The 22,421-nt window shown below is 43.2% G+C and overlaps 1 protein-coding gene across 4 annotated transcripts in view; it reads right to left on the bottom strand.

The window, feature by feature from the left end:
* pik3cg (phosphatidylinositol-4,5-bisphosphate 3-kinase, catalytic subunit gamma) overlaps positions 1 to 18,183 on the bottom strand; it is a 39,790-nt gene extending 21,607 nt beyond the window's left edge. The window contains exons 1-10 of one of the 4 annotated variants that reach the window (XM_084330035.1): positions 18,068 to 18,183; positions 15,064 to 15,290; positions 13,359 to 13,530; positions 11,688 to 11,950; positions 8,961 to 9,318; positions 6,820 to 7,007; positions 6,121 to 6,228; positions 4,730 to 4,817; positions 3,680 to 4,124; positions 2,426 to 2,524 (exon numbers count right to left, since the gene is read on the bottom strand). In XM_084330035.1, coding sequence (XP_084186161.1) covers positions 2,426 to 2,524; positions 3,680 to 4,124; positions 4,730 to 4,817; positions 6,121 to 6,228; positions 6,820 to 7,007; positions 8,961 to 9,318; positions 11,688 to 11,950; positions 13,359 to 13,530; positions 15,064 to 15,279 — 1,937 coding nt within the window. In that variant the 5' untranslated portion in view covers positions 15,280 to 15,290; positions 18,068 to 18,183. Of the gene's footprint in view, positions 1 to 2,425; positions 2,525 to 3,679; positions 4,125 to 4,729; positions 4,818 to 6,120; positions 6,229 to 6,819; positions 7,008 to 8,960; positions 9,319 to 11,687; positions 11,951 to 13,358; positions 13,531 to 15,063; positions 15,301 to 18,067 lie in introns of all 4 variants that reach the window. The other 3 variants (XM_084330033.1, XM_084330034.1, XM_084330036.1) reach the window with 3 other exon arrangements.
* Between the last annotated feature and the right edge of the window lie 4,238 nt (positions 18,184 to 22,421).

Below are 22,421 nucleotides of genomic sequence, written 5' to 3'. Positions count from 1 at the left end.
CCCCCTGCATGGTACTGGTGCCAACCTTTAACACCCTGCATGGTACTGGTGCCAACCTTTAACCCCCTGCATGGTACTGGTGCCAACCTTTAACACCCTGCATGGTACTGGTGCCAACCTTTAACCCCCTGCATGGTACTGGTGTTAACCTTTAACCCCCTGCATGGTACTGGTGCCAACCTTTAACCCCCTGCATGGTACTGGTGTTAACCTTTAACCCCCTGCATGGTACTGGTGTTAACCTTTAACCCCCTGCATGGTACTGGTGCTAACCTTTAACCCCCTGCATGGTACTGGTGTTAACCTTTAACACCCTGCATGGTACTGGTGCCAACCTTTAACACCCTGCATGGTACTGGTGCTGACCTTTAACACCCTGCATGGTACTGGTGCCAACCTTTAACCCCCTGCATGGTACTGGTGCCAACCTTTAACACCCTGCATGGTACTGGTGCCAACCTTTAACACCCTGCATGGTACTGGTGCCAACCTTTAACACCCTGCATGGTACTGGTGTTAACCTTTAACCCCCTGCATGGTACTGGTGCCAACCTTTAACCCCCTGCATGGTACTGGTGCCAACCTTTAACACCCTGCATGGTACTGGTGCTAACCTTTAACCCCCTGCATGGTACTGGTGCCAACCTTTAACACCCTGCATGGTACTGGTGTTAACCTTTAACCCCCTGCATGGTACTGGTGCCAACCTTTAACACCCTGCATGGTACTGGTGCCAACCTTTAACACCCTGCATGGTACTGGTGCCAACCTTTAACACCCTGCATGGTACTGGTGTTGACCTTTAACACCCTGCATGGTACTGGTGCCAACCTTTAACCCCCTGCATGGTACTGGTGCCAACCTTTAACCCCCTGCATGGTACTGGTGCCAACCTTTAACACCCTGCATGGTACTGGTGCCAACCTTTAACACCCTGCATGGTACTGGTGCCAACCTTTAACCCCCTGCATGGTACTGGTGCTAACCTTTAACCCCCTGCATGGTACTGGTGCTGACCTTTAACCCCCTGCATGGTACTGGTGCTAACCTTTAACCCCCTGCATGGTACTGGTGCCAACCTTTAACACCCTGCATGGTACTGGTGCCAACCTTTAACACCCTGCATGGTACTGGTGCCAACCTTTAACACCCTGCATGGTACTGGTGCTGACCTTTAACACCCTGCATGGTACTGGTGCTAACCTTTAACACCCTGCATGGTACTGGTGCCAGCCTTTAACACCCTGCATGGTACTGGTGCCAACCTTTAACACCCTGCATGGTACTGGTGCCAACCTTTAACACCCTGCATGGTACTGGTGCCAACCTTTAACACCCTGCATGGTACTGGTGCCAACCTTTAACCCCCTGCATGGTACTGGTGTAAGGGGACCAGACGTCCCTGGTTTCCGGGGACAGTCCCCAGATTCGATATCTTGTCCCCGGCTGGCACCGAAATGTCCCAGGATTTGAGAAAAAAAAAAATATATATATATATATATATATATATATATATATATATATATATATATATTAAAAAAGAATTGTGACTGTGACGTGACATAACGTGACTGCTGTGATAACCAATCAAGTGTTGTGTATGATGCTATTGCCATGGTTACCACGGACTCAAATTCCTTTGAATGAAATACGCCGGTAAAGTTGCTATTATTTGTGCAAATCAATGTCTCTGTTTTTTACGAAAAATATCCTATTTTGATAATGAAAGAAACTATTTATTTCACTTTAATAATCTCTTGTTGGTCATCAACTACAGATTGACATCAGCAGACGTGACACAGAATGAACAGAAGTTGAACACAAATGAATCCTCCACTTGGCCAGAATTAGAAAATGGGATTGCCATTTTAAATAGGGTGAACCTCGAGTGCACCGCCTCAAAGTTCTGTTCTGTTGCGTTTGTAAAATACGTAAAATGGCGGAAGCTCGCGATGCCCTGAACTTCGTCTCCCGTGGCTCTTTAAAAAAAATTTATTCAATACATTTTTGAGCTTTTCTGTATTTTTTACCCATCTCAATTTTGTTGTTATGCCAATTCCCTTCCTGGTCGTTGTGCGCATTGCCCCACTGTCAGCCTGGGGAGGGGGTAGAACTACCACATGCCTCCTCCGATACATGTGAGAGAGTCGCCAGCCGCTTCTTTTCACCCGACAGCGAGGAGTTTCACTGGGTTCACGCCATTTCCCCCAGATCCCCTCCCTGCTGAACAGGCGCCCCGACCGACCAGTAGGAGTCGCAGTTTACAACGACCAGGACACATACCCCACCGGCTTCCCACCCGCTAACACTGCCAATTGTGTTAGTAGGGACGACTGACCAAGCCGGAGGTACCGCTGACAGCTGGATTCGATCCCAGAGTCACTGCGCTACTCAGCCGACCCGTCCGGTGGCTCTTTAACTGTACCTGCGGTCCCACACAGAGCTCTTTTCCAGCAGGCGGTGAGTCGTCAGAACGGCCTCCTGGTTCCCCCATCTCACCGAGCCCAGTAGCTTGGGGTAAGCCCTGGAGGGGAGTAGAGACAGGTCATTAGTACCCAGTAGCTTGGGGTAAGCCCTGGAGGGGAGTAGAGACAGCAGTTTGTCATTAGTACCCAGTAGCTTGGGGTAAGCCCTGGAGGGGAGTAGAGACAGCAGTTTGTCATTAGTACCCAGTAGCTTGGGGTAAGCCCTGGAGGGGAGTAGAGACAGCAGTTTGTCATTAGTACCCAGTAGCTTGGGGTAAGCCCTGGAGGGGAGTAGAGACAGCAGTTTGTCATTAGTACCCAGTAGGGCTGACCCCTATTAGTCGACTAATCGGTTGAAAGGAGCCGTAGTCGACTAGCCAACCTCTTAGTCGAATATAAAAAAATATACAAATGTATAATTATAATTTTTTTTTATCATTCTTTCCAAAAGAAAAGAGGCCTAGAAGCGTGGCTAATGCTAATGGCACGCATACCAGAGGCTAACTGCCTACGAAAACAGGCACAGAGGCACTGAAAGAGGATTTCACCCATCTAATGAACACACTAGACTAGACAAATATCAAGATGTATCCATCAGTGGACCAATTGCATGCTTTTGCAGAGAACAAGAAGCCTTCAGTCGACTCCTTCAGACATAGAGCACCCCCCACAGCCCAAATGGAATGATAAAAAAAATAAATGAAAAAAAAATGTAATATTATATATATATATTCTTTTTTTGTGTGACCAATAGTCGACTAACGGCAAATTTTGGCCAATCATAGTTGACCATCCAAATCCTTAGTCGGGGACAGCCCTAGTACCCAGTAGCTTGGGGTAAGCCCTGGAGGGGAGTAGAGACAGCAGTTTGTCATTAGTAGTGAGTGCGTTATTTGAGTATCTCAGACGAAGAGCCATACTGCTGTAAGGCTGGCTGCTCGATTATGGTACTGTATAAACTTGGTTTTATGTTTTCAAAGGTTTTTCAAACTTTGTCATCTAAAGATGGTCAATTCAAATGTTGTTTTAATTCATAGCTAAGACTGGTAATACTGCCCTTATAGCTGTAGCTGGTGGTATTGTAGCTGGTGGAAACTATCTCAGGAGTTATTAACATGTCTTTTTTTATCATGTCTATTCTACTTATTTTATTACTATTTACTATTATTTACTATTGTATTCTTGCACAATGGTAGTACATGGTGGTACTGTACCTGGGGTGGCGCATGCACTCGTGCCTAAAGTGCCACAGCAGCTCTTGGTCCTCCGGGCTCAGCGGGTGAAGAGGGTCTGTCGCGAGGATAGCCTCAAACTGTTTCCTCAGGTGGTTGGGCATCTCCCTCTGACCCCTGTCCCCTCCCTCCGCTCCTCCTCCTCCTCCCACCCCGGCCCCGGCCGCGGCCTCCCTGCCCCCCTCCCGTGTCTTGGGGAGGACCACAGGGTAGCAGTACTTGTCCAGGAGGATGACGACAGCCATGGAGGAGTCCTTGTCGGGGTTGGTGGCCGAGGTCAGCTTGTCGGCGTTGACGCTGCTGCTGTTGTCCTCCGTCTTCTCTGGCATCCTCCACATGTGCAGGATGAACTCTCCCTGGCGGAGCAGAGAGCGGTGGTCCACCAACAGGAGGTTGACATAGTATAGCAGACGGTTCTTAGTTTTCCCTGAGAGAGAGCGAGAGAGAGAGAGAGAGAGAGAGAGAGAGAGAGGTAGTGAGAGAGAGAGTAGGTGGTTCGAGCCCAGCTCTCGGCGTTGCTACCAGCTTGGCTGGTCGTTCATACTAATACAATTGGCAGTATTAGGGGGTGGGAAGCTGGTGGGTGGGGATCGGACGTTGTGGACAGCGACTCCTACAGGTCGGTTGGTGCGCCTGCGCAGTAGAATCAGGAAGTATTTGGGGCATCGTGAGCCTCCCACGCAGACCCCCGACGCTGAGAGATCACGCTGTACAGGTTAAAAGATGCGACGGCTGCCTCCTCGTGTACCGGAGGGGACACGTGATGTAAGGCTTCGTCCACATTGCAGCCGGCCTGTGGGAGGCATGGTCTAACAGCGTTCGAGACAGGGGAGGGTAGAATTGGACGATACGAAATTGGGATGGGAGAAAAATAGAAAATGGGAGAAAAAGTAGATCAAAAAAATAAAGTGAGACAGAGACAGACAGACAGACAGACAGACAGACAGACAGACAGACAGACAGACAGACAGACAGACAGACCCTGAGATACGGTGGACAGATGGATGGATTCTTCAGATGGAGGTCACTTACCATCACTCCCTGTTGCACTCCCTCTATTGTCCTGGTGGGTGGAGCTCCCCTTGGAGGTGGTGGTGGTGGCCGCCTTCCCACAACACACCTGGGTGGAGATAGTTGAAGTTGGATGTTAGTTGGGGACACAAGCCAAGTCCACTTGGTCTACATCAGTGGTTCTCAACCCTTTATATAGTTATCTTTATATAAACCGTGTCATGTCCCCCAAATTGATACGGAAAATACAGCTGTATAATGACAATACATTTTAATCGAATCTCATTTTGAAATCGCTACGCTGCCTATGGACACGACAGTGGCAGCCAGCTTCGGAGGTGATTGCATTGCACCATGGTGATCCACTCAACAGGTAGCGATTTCAAAATGAGATTCGATTCAAATGTATTGTCATTATACAGCACAATACATACATATACATACACACCATCCAACCAGAGTGGATAAATTAATTAAACGTTAAAAAAAAAGAAAAAACTTGAACCAAGAGTGATTTGAACTTGTGACCATAGGATCCACAGGCAGCAGACGAACGAGGTGAGCTAAGTCGGATGTTAAAACTGAGTGACTAATCCATGATTTACACTTGTGCCAATTGCGTTTGTCCCTAATCTTTAGTATTGGCATTAATAAATCAGATGTCATGCTAATATGTCATGTTCTACAGTAGGACTTACTACTGTGATACCCATTTCAAAGTGTCCACGCATTATTTCTACGCTCATACCGGGGGGGGGGGGGGGGCAAAACTAGCGTACGTCAGTGGCCAATCAGAGCGCAAATCGCGAACGCGGAAGCAAACATGGGTTAGGATAAGAATAGACGCCGCCGGGTCTGATAGGTCTGGGATTGCATCTGTAACATATCGATTCCACTCATGGCAGAAACATTACTTCTAAACGATTATGTTCACTACCAACATCCATACAACAGAACATTATTATTCTGGCAGGCGTTACAGCAGCCAAAAAACGTATCGCTATGAGATGGAAAGAACCTGAGAATCTAACGTTAATTCACTGGTCCCTGACACTGCTGGACGTTATTTATTTGGAGATATCGACCGCTCGGGTGGTTGGGGTGGGACAGGCGGGTATTGAAATGTGGACTGCGGCGGCCGTGGTTGGTCAAAAGCTCCATGTAGCGGCGGAGTGGGGGGAGGGTGTTGGTCCTGGGGAAACCGGCGGTCTTGGGGGTGTGTTTTTGTTTAAATTTTTATTTGGTATTTTGTATTTATTAGTTATGTTTAGATCGGTATTTATTATTTATTATTGTTTTGTCATTATTATTGTTGTTGGACATTTTAAATAAAAAAGAATTTCATAAAAAAGAATTAAAAAATCAACCTATGTACGAGTGCCCTCTACTGCTAGTACACCAGCCTAGGATACCTGTAGGTTGAGACGAGCGCCTTTAGGCAGGTCTCTGATCCTGATGTTTAACTCCAGCCAACAGTTCCACAGAACCTCCTCTGTGAAGACCTTAGAAGATGTCCTCTCCTGGAGAACAAACAGGTTTGATAAAAACATAGTGTGCAGTCAGCATTTCCTCAGTGACCAGCTTGAAAGACTTGAATAAAGTGATAACTTTCTTCTATTGTGTATTTACACATAGAATATAATATTTCTCTTACTATATTAAATTAAATTAAAAAAATATTTTTTGTAGGGATGCTCGATATTGGCTTTTTTACCGATACCGATACACAGATATTGTCCAACTCTTAATTTCCGATACCGATATCAACCGATACCGATATATGCAGGGTTCCCCCCCCCCCCCCCCCCCCCCCCCCAATTTTATAATTTCAGGTAATTAACATTACATATCTCTTGTTGTGGAATTAACACAACATTATGCATACAAAATCTGAATTTGTTCTTACTTGCTTGCCTGGGTAAATAAAGGTTATAGAAATGTAAAAAAATTAAAATTAATTTTTTTTCTCTTTTTAAACCGATACCGATATTTTCCGATATCACATTTTAATGCCGATATCGGCCGATAATATCGGTAGGCCGATAATATCGGACATCCCTAATTTTTTGTCATGTCTTGGTACATAGTTTTACATGTTAGAAATGCATTACCTGAGCCAGGAGCTGCTGTCCATGGAAGATGCTGGCCTCTACGAACACCATGAGCTCCGGGTTCCTGGGTAAGGAGGGGATGTCGATGCCCAGCACCTTGACTCTGAACTTCCTGTGGCAGTCCCACATGGAGACGGTGAACACTCTCTCATGGTCCTTCTCATCTATCGTCAGCTGTTCATGGGTTCCTAGAGAAAGAGGAGATGAGAGAGAGAGAGAGAGAGAGAGAGAGAGAGATTAACTGTTGTTGATGGGCCTTCTCATCGATGTTCAACTTCTCAAGGATGAGAGAAAGAAGGGAGAGAGGGAGGAACAGAGAGATGTACACAGTCATGATATAGGATGAGATAGAGAGAGAGAGAGGAGAGAGAATGAGAAAAGGATGGATGGAGGGATGATGGATAAGAGAGAGAGAGAGAGAGAGAGAGAAGGGTGAACACGCGTTCACGGTCCTTATAATCAATGGTCAAGTGCTCGTGGGTACTTGGATGGAGAGGTCAAGATTTCACATACAGGCGGCTGAGTGGCGCAGTGGGCGGCAAGACGCTCGCCACTAACGCAGGAGATGCTGGTATCGAGCCCAGCTCTCGCCGTTGCTACCGGCTTGGCCGGCCGTCATACTAACACAATCGGCAGAGGTAGCGGGTGGAAAGTCGATGGGTGGGGATTGGACGTTGTGGACAGCGACTCCTACAGGTCGGTTGGGTGACACCTGCACAGCAGAGACAGGAAGTAGCGGGGGTAGTGTGAGCCTCCCACACGTTACACCTCGCCACTGAGAGTCTGCGCTGTTCTGGTGAAAAGATGTGACAGGCTGCCTCCTCGTGTACCGGAGGGGCCACGTGATGCAAGGCTTCTAAACTCACTACAGCCGACCAGTGGGAGGCATAGTCTAGCAACGTTCAAGACAGGGGAGGGGAGAATTGGAAATACGAAATTGGGATGGGAGAAAAATAGAAAACAAGGAGAAAAAAGTGGATAAAAAAAAAGAAAAGTTCACATACATACCAGGGCATACAGTGAAATGCAGTTGGCCATGCCCGCTTCCATTGTGAAAGAATACAATAGTAAATAAAATAAGTAGAAGATAATAAAGTAGACATAAAATAGACATGATAATAAATCCTGAGATAATTGCAATACAATGTTGAGCTACGACTTAAAAGGCACTGGGTCCTATGTACACTACTGTACAATATACAGTTTTACTTCAATGTCCCTATGCTATCCTTGCTATTTCTAACTATACTATGCCAGTATGCCATAATCACAACAATTTCTTTTCTTAAAGTGTCCTTTTTTTCCCCTTCCTTGAAAGTGTCTTTTTCTTATGTGTTTAAAGTGACCTTTGGTTGCGTCCAGGTGGTTGGATGGATGGATGGAGAGCGGGATGGAAAAAAGGAGGAAATTCTAGAACATTTTAAGCAAGAGAACCCTTCCTCGTGGAGGGAGGGAACAAGAGAAAGATAGCGTAAACAAACCGCTTGTTCATGGTATAACACGGTAAGTAGTTGGGATGTCTGATATTATCGGCCTACCGATATTATCGCCGATATCGGCATTAAAATGTGATATCGGAAAATATCTGTATCGGTTTTCAAAAAAATATATATATATTATTATTATTATCATTTTTTTTTTACATTTCTATAACCTTTATTTACCCAGGCAAGCAAGTAAGAACAAATTCAGATTTTATTTATTGTCAAAAGTATGCATAATGTTGTGTTAATTCCACAACAAGAGATATGTAATGTTAATTACCTGAAATGATTCAGTTTTTTGGGGAAACCCTGCATATATCGGTATCGGTTGATAACGGTTGATATCGGTATCGGAAATTGGACAAATTGGACAATATCGGTATATCGGTATCGGTAAAAAAGCCAATATCGAGCATCCCTAGTAAGTAGCATATTGTAACCTCTAGGGCTGGGCAATTAATCAAGTTTCAATTTCAAATTACGATTTTGGCTTCCCACAATCACGAAAACAAGATAATGTGGAGAAAACTATTATTGTGCCGCATGCCGTGTTGCTCTCATTTTCTCTCGTAAATGCAGCGCACCCTTCCTTCACAGACCTCCCTTTTTACAATAATCGAGCAGCCCTAGTAGTAACCTCCCATATCAACCACATACCTGCCACTCCAGTGCAGTCGTCCACCTGGGCCCAATCCTCCTTCTGGACCACGTCCTGATCCGGTTTTGGCGGTGGATCCAGCACCAAGTGGATCTCCTCCCCGTTCTTCAGACACTGGCGGATCCAGTGGAAGCTCTGCACCGGCTCGTCCCCGTAGAGGTACTCCTCTCGGCCGCACACGCGCAGCACGAAGTCCGTCTCACACACCCCCTCGGGGATGCCGAGCAGAGCTCTCTTGTTGGCGGTCTTGGCGAAGAAGCTGACCAATATGTGGGCAGGAGTCTCGTCGAGGGAGACCTTGACAGTCTGGCTGGCTGTGCCGATGTGGATCACCACCAGAATGTGTCCGTTAGCCACCTGGGAGAGAGAAGTGATGTAAAGGGTAACCTGATGTACCGGGCCGGTGTGTCGACAGGGGTGTGCTGACCCGCTTGGCTGGCTGAGTACTCTGGAAGTAGTCCTATGACCTTTGTCTAAAATTAGGGATGTCCCGATCCGATCACGTGATTTTCCGAAGATCGGGATCGAAAAATAAAAATAAAAATCTGGATTCTTTTTTATTATTATTTCTTTTTTACTGTTTTTTTTTATATTCAACAAACATGACCATGTTCACGTCTTAAACTCATACTGAGGCCTTAGTTTTGGTTTTAAATTGCATATCATCATTCATTTATTTATTGTCACACAGAGCAGAAGAATTTTGCCAAAACAAACGTATTTCCTTTGATTTAATTATACATCAAATGATTTATGTCAAAGATTGCAATGCCTCGCTTGAATGAAGTAAACTTTTCACCTGGATAACGTCAACATTCAGGGTGAATGTAATGTGAGAAATTGGGATAAAAAATATATATATATATATATATATATATTTTTTTTTTATTGAATTTTTTTTTGATCCGATCGGGAAAGATCGGTATCGGTAGATACTCAAAATCACATGATCGGGATAGGATCGGGAGCAAAAAAATGTGATCGGGACATAGACCATGATAAAGAGGTGACACGTCAGTCTACCATCCGTTGTGCTCTGCCCTATACCCCACAGGGGACTCAATCACGAGACAGAAATAGTTAGCATGCTAGCTAGTTAGCAGTAGGCTAGTTAGCGTCATTGGCTTGTTAGCTTCCAGGGCAATGTAAAACCCAGGGTAACATAAAACCCAGGGTAACATAAAAGCACCTTCTTTGTTTGTCTGAAATGGTGAAAATGTTACATTTGTTGCAGTTTCTTTTTTTTTATTATTATCTTTTCCCCCCCTTCTTTTTCCGTTTTTCTCCCATCCCAATGTTAGTCGTTATGCCAATTCCCAATCCCCTTTCTGGTCGTTGCGCACTCTACCCCCTACCGTCGGTCCGGGAGGGTGGAGACTATGACATGCTTCCTCCGACACATTAATTAATTAATTAACACGTTTCGCAATTATGCCACAACAATGTGGAATGCCCTACCCAAAGCTGTAAAGGAATGTGAATCACTACCCACATTCAAACCCGCTCTTAAAGAGCACCTACGGGAGGCTGCAATTCGAAACTGGCCACCGTAAATGCCCAAAACCCCCACCACCTCCTAATAGACAGTCTCCTCCCCACCACATGTATATATTCCCTCCCCGCCGTATGTATATTTCCCTCCCACCCACCCCCTCCTAATGTACAGTCCCCTCCCCATCATATGTATATACTCTGTCAGGATCTAGGGGTAACAGTACTGTATATTTGAATACCGTTTATGTCACAAATGTATCAGTACTAAATACCTATATGTCCCTATGCCATAAATGTCATGTATGTTGTGTATGTCATAAATGTCTATATGAATTGAAAATGGGAGACCCTGATGGAAATAAGACAAACGTCTTTCTCTGGTCTGCATCCCCTTAACAATTGTATGTATTGAGCCGTACTGTATTGTACCCATTCTGCAATCTGTTAAATAAAGTTTTCATTCATTCATTCATTCATTCACATGTGTACCCAGCCCACCGCTTCTTTTCACCTGGCAGCGCGGACTCTCACTGGGGTAGTGTAACGTGTGGAAGGTCACACTACCTCCCCCAGATCCTTCCCTTGCTGTGCAGGCGCACCGACCGAACTCTAGGAGTCGCTGTTTACAACGACCAGGACCCACCCTCGCTGGGGTTTCCCACCCGCTAACACTGCCAATTGTGTTAGTATGGACGGTCGGCCAACCCGGAAGCACCACAGCTGGATTCGATCCCACTGTCTCTGTGGTGGTAGACAGGCGCTTAGTCCGCTGCACTACCCGGCCGCCCTCATTTGTTGCAGTTTTGATTGAGTTTGCATATTAGGCATGGAATCAATTTGGATAAAATAGAGGAAGCTAGGAAATTAGAGCACCCATTAGGCTACTGGACCACAAATTATTTGTATTTCTTTCTTTAATTTTTCTAATTATAGGAGGTTAATGCATCAAAGATGAAATGCTCCTTTGTGCCGACATAATGCCGGGGAGGTCGTGATGTTGAACAAATACCTTTACGTATGACACAGCGCCTACATCTGGTTTACCGTTTGAAAATACACAGAAGGGGTGTCGAGAGATCTAAGCACTCGCCCACCACTGCAGAGACCCGGGTTCAACTACTCCTGCCCCCCCCCCCCCCAACTACATCCCAGCTTCAGTAAAGGACTTCTTCCAGCACTGTCTATAATTAAATCAAGCCACACCAAAACAAGCCACACCAGAGACCACCAACCTTGCTGAGCAGGTGTTCCGGCAGGGATCTGGTAATGACCCAGGGGTCCATGGCGTAGAGATTAGGGTCTCGGTCCGACAGCTCGATGCGACGTGGCGTCAAAAGTTTCCTGCGGGTGAACTCCAGCTCGTCGTCGTGCACGTTGCTAACGTCAGTGACATCATAGCCAATCAGGTGGTTGAGGTAGCGCTGGTACTGCAAGGACTCCTCACAGGGCTGGGGGCGCGACGCGAGCTGGATACGACCCACATCCTTCTTTAGAGCTTCAATTAGAAAAGTATTACAAACATTTTAAATATTATATGTACCATCTTTGCCATTTTCAGGAACATAATTTAATAATGTATGAAATAATAAAGAAATCTAATTTCAAATCAATATTACCGGTATATTCTGTTGAAATTGGCAATGCTCTTTGGGAGCCATTATGGGTCAATGTACTGCATCTATAGTGTCTAGTGTCAGATAGTACAGGTACTTATAGGCCCGTCAGACTTGGGGTTCTTCATCGAGCACTTATCCTTACAAGTGTCTTGTGTTTTTAATATGAACTCATTTATTTATGACCCAGCATTGTGCGATTGGACCAGATGCATTCCATGAGAGCTTAGAGCCACGATAAATCAATGACATTGTGTTGCTACCAGGGAACAGCTTGGGCCCCAGGTGTATTTCCTGTCTGTATTAACAAACACTGCAACAGGAAGTACACTTATTGTCAAGTTTGAAAAGGCCTATAAGAATGGGTATAGTACTCCACCTTGTTTACATGTACAGTAATTAATTCACAAGATTACAATCACCTACACATTTTCTTTTAATGCTACAATGTAACAAGAACTACTCACTTTTATTTATGGAACTGTTCCACCAACCATGACATACTGGTGCAAATAGCCATGGTTTCTATATGTTGAATGGAAGCGGATACGGACCACTAGCCTAGCTGTTGGCCAAAAACTCCTCTCAGAGTTTTAAGCTAGTGGTCCGTATACGCTTCCATTCATTTGTGCTAAGCTAGGTTAGCTTGCAGCCAATGCACACAGAGATGAAATTGGTATCCATCTTCATGTCTGACTCTGGAGAAGACGGTAAGCGCATTTCCCATAATGTTGGTGTATCACAACATTATAATGTATTAGGGCTGACCCCTATTAGTCGATTAGTCTACTAATCGGTCGAAAGGAGCCGTAGTCGACTGGCCAACCTCTTATATATAGTCGAATATATATATATATTTATAATTTTTTATTTATTTATTTATTTTAATCATTCTTTCCAAAAGAAAAGAGGCCTAGAAGCGTGGCTAACGCTAATGGCACGCATACCAGAGGCTAACTGCCTATGAAAACAGGCACAGAGGCACCGAAAGAGGATTTCACCCGTCTAATGAACACACTAGACTATAGACAAATATCAAGATGTATCCATCAGTGGACCAATTGCATGCTTTTGCAGAGGACAAGAAGCCTTCAGTCGACTCCTTCAGACATTAAGCACCCCCACAGCCCAAATGGAATGATACAAAAAAATATATATATATACTTTTTTTTTTTTTTTTTTTTTTTTAGTCGACCAAATCGACTAACGGCAAATTTTGGCCAATCATAGTCGACCATCCAAATCCTTAGTCGGGGACAGCCCTATAATGTATTGTTCTTTTTTGTGTACCTTTCCAGTAGCGTATACAGTCCAGTGTCTGGAAGACCTGGTGCTTGTCGTAGATCTCACACAGGTTCCCCTTCTTCTGGTACAGCAGGATGCAGTGGTCCGGGGAGTACTTCTGGTAGAACTCGGGGCACAGGTTGGTGGACACCGCCCTCAGCCACACTTGGGCTTTCACCTGCGGGGGGAGTAGAATAGGCACAAGTTTGAAGGACCACACCAGCATGGTGATGAACCTAGCTTAAATCTACAGTATCTCCTCGTGCTAACAAAGAGGCAGCCTCTTGTCAAAGAAACTGATGCACGCGTTGGACCAGAAAATACCAGGAGATAAGTTTGTGTAGGTTTCCTCTATAGGCCTACAGTTATCGTTTATCACTATAACATTTGCATTTCTAAAAAAAGGTAAACGAAGCAAAAGGTAAGCAATGCTCAAGAAAATGGTCGGGGTCATATGTGTGTTGATTAGTAAACAGGCTAAAACAGCCGTCAACGTAATGTTAGTCAGTCATTCTGGGCTATTAGTATTTTCATTCACGACGCAGTCGTCACCAACATATCATGAATCACATAAATACTAATGTGGGTCAGTCCTTCATACCAGCAGCCATCAGGCTCCACAACAGTGGGCAGGGACTGCTGCCAGACATCCAACTACTAGGAACCTATAGTAGCCGACTCCCACCTCCCACCTAAAAAGGACAATATACTTACCTTATACATACCGCACCTTATGTGAATACTGTATACTTCATCAGAGCATATATTTAGCATTTTTAGATTATATAAGATTAGATTTAGACTATTGGATTATTAGATTATATATTGCATATATTTAGCATTTTTAGATTATATATTAGATTAGATTTAGACTATTGGATTATTAGATTATAGCCTATATTGCATATATTTAGCATTTCGGTTTTTTAAAATTATATATTAGATTAGATTTTGATTATTAGATTATATATTGTAACTATATTTATTGTAGGGCGAAATAACTGAGAGGGCATACATACCCTCATCTCGCACCTTGTTGCCCATATGCGCATGTCCAGAGTTAATTATATTGTTTACACTGCCTTTTTATTAATTTTTTTTTTTTTTTTACTTCTCCACTGTACTATAATTCTGTGACCTGTACCTGTATGTCTTCTACTACCTGTACCTCCCCTCCCCCCTCCCCCATGCTGCTATGATACGGAATTTCCCCAAGGGGATCAATAAATTAATATCTTATCTTATGATTATAAAGAATATCATGCTCAACACCATCAACATCGTCATTATGATGATGATCATCATCATGTTAAAAATATGAATCCATCATTCATCAGCTAAACCAAGGTGTTCAACTGTCCATTATTGTTATCAACCTCATGATATAATTTTTTTCAGTTTACATACCTATATATACTATATCTTACTACCATAGTGTATTTATACCTGTATCGCTGTACATAATAATACTTAGCTTAGCATATTTGCTCAGTAGCTTTGTTATATATATTCCATTCAATAACTTGTTACATTGTATATTGTTATTATGCACCGTTTAGATTTGCACTCTGGTTAGATGGCAACTTCTTCCCGTTGTACTGTACTTGACAATACATTTGAATCTAATCTAATCTAATCTAACACACACAACAACAACAACAACAACAAAAAACCAACCAACACCAAGCAATCAATCAGTCAATCAACTCACCTGCTCTACGGTCCAGTTTCCAGCCACCTCCAGCAGCAGGGTGTCTGGGCTCCGTCCGGCCCTGGCCGAGGTGGGCAGGGTGAACTCGATGGTGATCTGATCCATGGAGGATGACGACGACGTAATGGGCTTCTTCCTTCTCCTCCTCCTGTTGTCCTCTCTCAGCACGACGGCCTCTTCATCACTCAGCTGTATCTGCTGTTGCTGTTCGTCCATAGCCTGGCTAGCTACTAGCTGCTGGGCGACATATGAAAGGGATTCAATCAAAGTACCTCCGATAGGGATGGGTACCTTTCACATTTGAACCGATACCGGTACCGGTACCTGTGAATCGATACCGGTACCCAACGGTACCTTTTTTCGGTACTTTAGTCTCAATAAATTTTATTTACCTACCTCGTCGTAAAAAAAAATCCAAACTTCAAATAACTACAATTTCGACAGTTTTCGGCTTGCCATTGCTCCAACTGCTTTGTTGTTGAATCAAGTCAAATCCTAGGTAAGCATATATTTTGCGTGTGAACGTTGACATGAAAAGAAAAAAGTATTTTTTTTTCGGTTTCTCACTTGATTCAATACTCGGTAGTACCGACGTGTTTCGGTTCGGTACCTAAAAAGTACCGAATTCGGTACCCATCCCTAACCTCCGACGAAGAACCATATAACTCAGCTATGGGAAAATGCACTTACCCGTCTTCTCCAGAGTCAGGCGAGAAGATATCCAGCTGCAAGCTAGCCTAGCTTAGTACAAACGAATGGGAGCGGATACGGACCACTAGCCTAGCTGTTGGCCAAAAACACCGCTCTCTGAGTTTCAAGCTATAGACTAGTGGTCTGTATCCGCTTCCTTCCATTTGTTCCAAGTTAGGCATAGCTTTCACTGAACGCACAGAGAAAACGGTAAGCGCATGTCCAATAATGTTGGCGTGTTCCTTTACGTTTTCAGAGGAAGAATGTTTTAAAACTTCATTATCTAAAGATGGTAAGTTAGAGGTTGTTGAGTACTATATTGTGATATATCACATTCACACCAAGTGATGATGTTGGATTGACCTCACAACTGCAAATTTCAGAATAATAGAATTATATGGTACTTCAGTGCCAGGGTTCAATTAATGTTAGATTTGATATACTTCAATGGATCGGTACCCCAATTGGGTCATGGACACTGATCTGCAATAAACTATGATACTGTTTTTTGTTTTTATATTGATCAGCGGTCCTGGATCCGTTTCTCATAGGTCCTGACATGACAAAGGTTTTAGAATGGTCTAATGCAGACAGTGGTACACATGAGGTCCGGGGACCCCCAGGGGTGTCCTGGAGTGGGTTCCAGGGGGTCCCCAGGAAAGATAAGAACTAGTTTAATAACACTACAAGAAGTTAACCCACTGGGAGAAGGAGTGACTATTCTGATCAGATCAGTCTTATCATAGGAGTCTGTGGCCTGTAAATGGGCACTTCGCCCAAAAAACATTTACACACCGATTTAAGACGCTAACCGGAGCACTCACACAAGGGTACTACGACTATGCGTGCACCTCATGGTACCAAAGCACCTCAAAGGCGCTAAAAACAAGATTACAAACATCACAAAACAAACTGGTCAGACTACTGCTTGACCTGACTCCTAGAACCCACCTCACCCCTGCCCACTTTGACAACCTAGGATGGCTTAGAGTAGACGACAGAGTACAGCAACTTGCAATGGGCCTGGTCTACAAGATACACTACACGACCAAGGTACCCATGTACATGTCAAAATACTTCCCAAAGGTCAGTGAATACCACGACCACGACACCAGGGGGAGCTCCACAAATGTTCAACCCAGATTCGGCCCAAACAAGGGACTAAACACGTTTCGCAATTATGCCACAACAATGTGGAACGCCCTACCCACAGCCGTAAAAGAATGTGAATCCCTACCCTCCTTCAAAACCGCTCTCAAAGAGCACCTACGGGTGGCTGCAATTCGAAACTGGCCCCGGTAATTGTCCGACTCCAAACCCCCACCCACCCACCCACCCAACCCCCTCCAATGTACAGTTTCTTCCCCCTCGAATGTGTATATATATATATATATATATATATATATATATATATATATATATTTTATGATCTCTTGTATATCTTGTAAATGTCAGGATGAAACAGTATTGTATGTCATGTATGTCATAAATGTCTTGGATGAATTGAAAATGGGGGACCCTGGTGTAAACAAGACGAAAGTATTTCTCTGGTCTGCATCCCCATAACAATTGTTTGTATTGAGCCATACTGTATTGTACCCATTCTGCAATCTATCTGTTAATAAAGTTTTCAATCAATTCAATCAGTCTGATTGTAGACTACTATCTTTAATACATAATGTTAATGCAATTCAACCAAGTAAAGCATGAGAAGATTATTAAGCATGAGACGGTCTGAAACATTCAACTCCCTGGCCTGGCCGAGTGGCTGGGAGTCTGGGACTGATGTGTGTGGTGCTCAGTGTAGGACTGTTGTTGGTTATAATCAACATGATCCGTTAACGGGCTGTGGAAGCGTTCCTTTTCTGAGGACAGTAAAAGCATAGCCTGTTAGAAGCGATGTCTACTATGGCCCTGTGGGGGGTTTATTTTTACCATGCTTATGATACTGTAGCCTATAATGTAAATCATTGTGTAAGATAATGTGGTCTGAGCAACGTTTTAACTTCTTCTTTCACAGCAACCCTGCAAAGGACGTGTAGCCTAAAGCAGGAAGCAAACTCGACAGTCACACAAGACTCTAGCAACCAGTTATTTTTAATGTCAGCAAACAAAAACGTATGCCGTCAATAAAATCGACATGAATATACGCGGAATAAAATACTAACTTTGACCGAACTAGAAGTAAACCGTATGGATTTGGGTTATTTATTATTATGCCGAGATGCCGCGATGGAATAACGGTACAGACAGTCATAATATTCGGGTGAAAAGCTTTAGTTTTGTAAAAACGTACTAACTTTTAAAGACTTACCAATGAACGCAGTCACAGATTGCAGTAAAACGTGAATGCGGTATAAATTTCGGCATAATAGATAACACCTATTAGGGGGGGGGGAAAGGTTAGTAAATTCTGCGCTAAACTCTGTCGCACCCTTCAACTCCTACTATAAAGCTGGGAACGAGGTTAACTAACTGCTGTCAGGTTTCATTATGCCCTGTTGCGATTGGTTCACTTGAGTGGCCATATTTGTAGTCCTTCTGGCACTTCTGAACCACATAATTGATTGATTGATTGAAAACTTTATTAACAGATTGCAGAATGGGTACAATACAGTACAGCTCAATACACACAATTGTTAAGGGGATGCAGACCAGAGAAAGACTTTCGTCTTGTTTACATCAGGGTCCCCCATTTTCAATTCATCAGGATTGAAAATGTAATCGAATCTACTGTAAATTCTCCCAGGTGTCAGGCTCATCATTCACTGGGACGGGGGGACTTATAAAACATACGTATAATTACTGCTGAGCAGTTGCCATATTTCAGTCAAGATAAGATTGAAAACATGCTGTATGTATATTGTAACTGAGGGGTACAATTCCCTGACTGTATTAATCAAGTATGGTATCATTAAACCACTACCGTCTTATGTACATTATACTGGCCATACCGTACACTAGTATATGATGAGAACACTTCCCCACAATGAATCGGTTCTACACAAAGTTGTCTTTAAGTATTTATTAGCAGCAAGAATACATAATATACTTTAATCGAATGCACTTGTAACGCAAAGGAATGTGCGTAGGCAAATCAATAATGAATGTCCATTCTCTGGTTACGCATGAAATAATAATACAACTTGAATATTAGGAATTATATCTAGGGGATACTGGTAGGGGGGTTCCTACCGGTTGTAAGCCAGCAGGGGGAGGCAATGCTCTAATGCAAAATCTGGGTCAGCAGGGACTCAATAGGCTCCTGGAGGCGGTATATTACTCCCTGCTCAGCAGACGAAAGGCAGCGACTGTAATCCCAGTATGCGTGCAGCACAGGTGGAAGCCGGTCAGCCTCTCCAATAGAGACGGGCTCGAATGATGGTCCTCACGGTAGATCCCACAGCAGTGGGTGTAGACGATTCTTATCCTCTCCACCAGCCTGGTACAAAGCAATAATAATAATACTCCAGCCGGAAAGGGGCTCCGCATTCACCGGTGCAGATCCTCCGGTGCGCGGTACTCCACACCAACCAAGTTGAACTTGACGTTACTCAACCAAGCTCTGATACTCCACTATCCTATTCGCACGCGGCTATAAGTGCTCTATTTAGACACACAATTGCTCACTTCACTTGGTCTTTGACTCGTGATGAAGGCTTACTAGTAAGGAGCGAACGATACGTTGAACAAACGTATTAGGATAAAACAAGACTCTATTTTGGGGCAATACGGGCCCACTTCACCGCACGTTGCATAGTGGGTGAGGCTTCACTTGGGTAACTCGAACTCGAATTGAACTGCGGACTGAACTACTTCTGTATTCACCTGCGCCATATTTATATGTTGGGGGAACAAACTAGTACCAGCCTTATTCCTGTCTCGTAGTCCTGGGCAGAACCGGGCATGTTGAGACAAGCCTTGACGGTAGCTTTGAACTCGACTCTGGGGGTAAGACACTGGCGCTGGTGGCACGCCATCCAATAAGAGAACGAAATATTATGGTCTGTAGTAGGTTAAAGGGATATTCCGTGTATATGTACAAAGAATACACAAGGGATATCAAACGATATACAAATATTATGCAATATATATCAATCAATAAATATATATATTCGGTTTAATCTGACCCTTTGTAACATATATCATACAACTAGTTATTTTTGTAAATGTCCATATTCATAAGAAGATAGTCAGAAACCAAGCCAACTTTCCTGCACTTTATTAATTAATTTAAACAATATAGTACCAGTTTATCTAATGTTAAAAACAAAAAAGCTATTAAGACCTTTAAATGATCAAGCGGAATTTTGTACACAAAACAAAAATAATTAAAATTCACCATTTCTTAAAAATCATCTGCTGTTTCATTACAATCACCTGTTGACTGTAAACAGGATTTCTACGATGGAATATGATGAATAGGATTTCCCTTACTGAGCTACTGAATCGAGAGTGAACTGAGAACATAAACAATCGCATAATAACAATAATAATGATCGTAACACTTTTAATAAACACAGCTGAAAAATGTTGGCAAAAAAAAAAAAATAGGATGAAATAAAACCTATTTAACACTGAGCGGGTAAATACATATTCTGTGAAAGTGACCATGTTGAAAGTCAAAAACACTTGTAAAGTGTAAAGGAGGCAGACTAGTCAGCCATTCAGTCGGTCAGCCATTGATCCACCTATCCATGTACAGTTTCTTCGTCAAATGTATATACTCTCTTTTCTGGACTCTTTTTGTATCACAAACAGTACTGTATTTGCAAATCTGGTATGTCATAAATGTATAGATGTAGCAGTACTGTCTATCTGTATGACATGTATGTCATATATGTTATGATGAATTGAAAATGGGGGACCCTGATGTAAAGAAGACGAAAGTCTTTCTCTGGTCTGCATCCCCTTAACCCTTTCACTGCCACACGACAGCCGGTTAACCCTTTCACTGTGACAATACAGAAGGTTAGCCCTTTACTATCACACAACCGACGGCGATGCTCCATCATTAGCATCATTAGCTCCGCAGATGCTAATGATGGAGGCTTGGAGCATCGCCGTCGGTTGTGTGATAGAATAGTAAAGGGTTAACCTTCTGTTATGTGGCAGTGAAAGGGTTAAAAGTAAGCAGGGTAAGAATAGTGCAGGTAAGTACAATTTGTGTCAGGATATCCCTGATGTTTCATTGAAATGCCTGAGCAAAGAGATTTAAGCTGTCTTTTGAAGATGTCTAGCGAGTTGGCTTCCCTGAACAATTGTGTGTATATTGAGCTGTACTGTTTGTACCCATTCTGCAATCTGTTAATACATTTTTCAATCAATCAATCCATCCAGTCAGGCAGTTAATCAATCAGTGAGAGGAGAAACCTGCCCCCTGGTGGTGTGAATGGTGAATGGTCTCTGAATGAATGAATGAATGAAAACTTTATTTAACAGATTGCAGAATGGGTACAATACAGTACGGCTCAATATACAATTGTTAAGGGGATGCAGACCTGAGAAAGATGTTTGTCTTGTTTCCATCAGGGTCCCCCATTTTCAATTCATGTTTTGTTCATCGTCATGATTTGAATGAATGAATGAATGAAAACTTTATCTAACAGATTGCAGAATGGGTACAATACAGTACAGCTCAATACACACAATTGTTAAGGGGATGCAGACCAGAGAAAGACGTTTGTCTTGTTTACATCAGGGTCCCCCATTTTAAATTCATAGTGACATTTATGACATACACAACATACACGACATCATGACATTTATGGCATAGGGACATACATGACATACAGGTATATAGTACTGTTACATTTGTGACATATGATATGCAAATATACAGTACTGTTAACCATAGATCCTGACAGAGAGTATATACATATGATGGGGAGGAGACTGTACATTAGGAGGGGGTGGGTGGGTGGGAGAGAAATATACATACGGTGGGGAGAGAATATATACATACAGTGGGGAGGAGACTGTCTATTAGGAGGGGGTGGGGGGGTTTGGACATTTATGGTGGCCAGTTTCGAATTGCAGCCTCCCGTAGGTGCTCTTTTAGAGCGGTTTTGAATGTGGGTAGGGATTCACATTCCTTTACAGATTTGGGTAGGGCGTTTTTCCACACCCGTGGAGAGGGAACAAAGACTAGACATGAATACATATTACTGCATGAACTTGTCCCACATCCTGGGTAGAACTACTCTTGGAGAAACATTATATATGACACTATATTACAATGAAGACACGTATATTACAATGAAGACATGTATATTACAATGAAGACACATACATTACAATGAAGACACGTACATTACAATGAAGACATGTACATTACAATGAAGACACGTACATTACAATGAAGACACGTACATTACAATGAAGACATATTACAATGAAGACACATTACAATGAAGACATACAATGAAGACACTTATACAACGGCATGCAAATTTCTCGATTCTGATTGGCTGAAACAGTCATTTTACACGTCTTTATTATAATAATAATAATAATAACTTTATTTGTATAGCACTTTTCATACAGAGGTTGCAGTTCAAAGTGCTTCACAACAGTAAAAAATACAGGCATAAAAAGATAGACAGGTAGAATCACAGTGTTTCACATTAGGATCTAGCATCCCAATAGGCTCTCCGCTTACAGTTTTC

Source organism: Notolepis coatsorum, assembly GCF_963971535.1.
Source record: "Notolepis coatsorum genome assembly, chromosome: 15".
Classification (NCBI taxonomy): Eukaryota; Metazoa; Chordata; class Actinopteri; order Aulopiformes; family Paralepididae; genus Notolepis; species Notolepis coatsorum.
The sequence above is the reverse complement of the archived record's forward strand: the minus strand, read 5'-3'. Positions and strand labels throughout refer to the sequence as shown.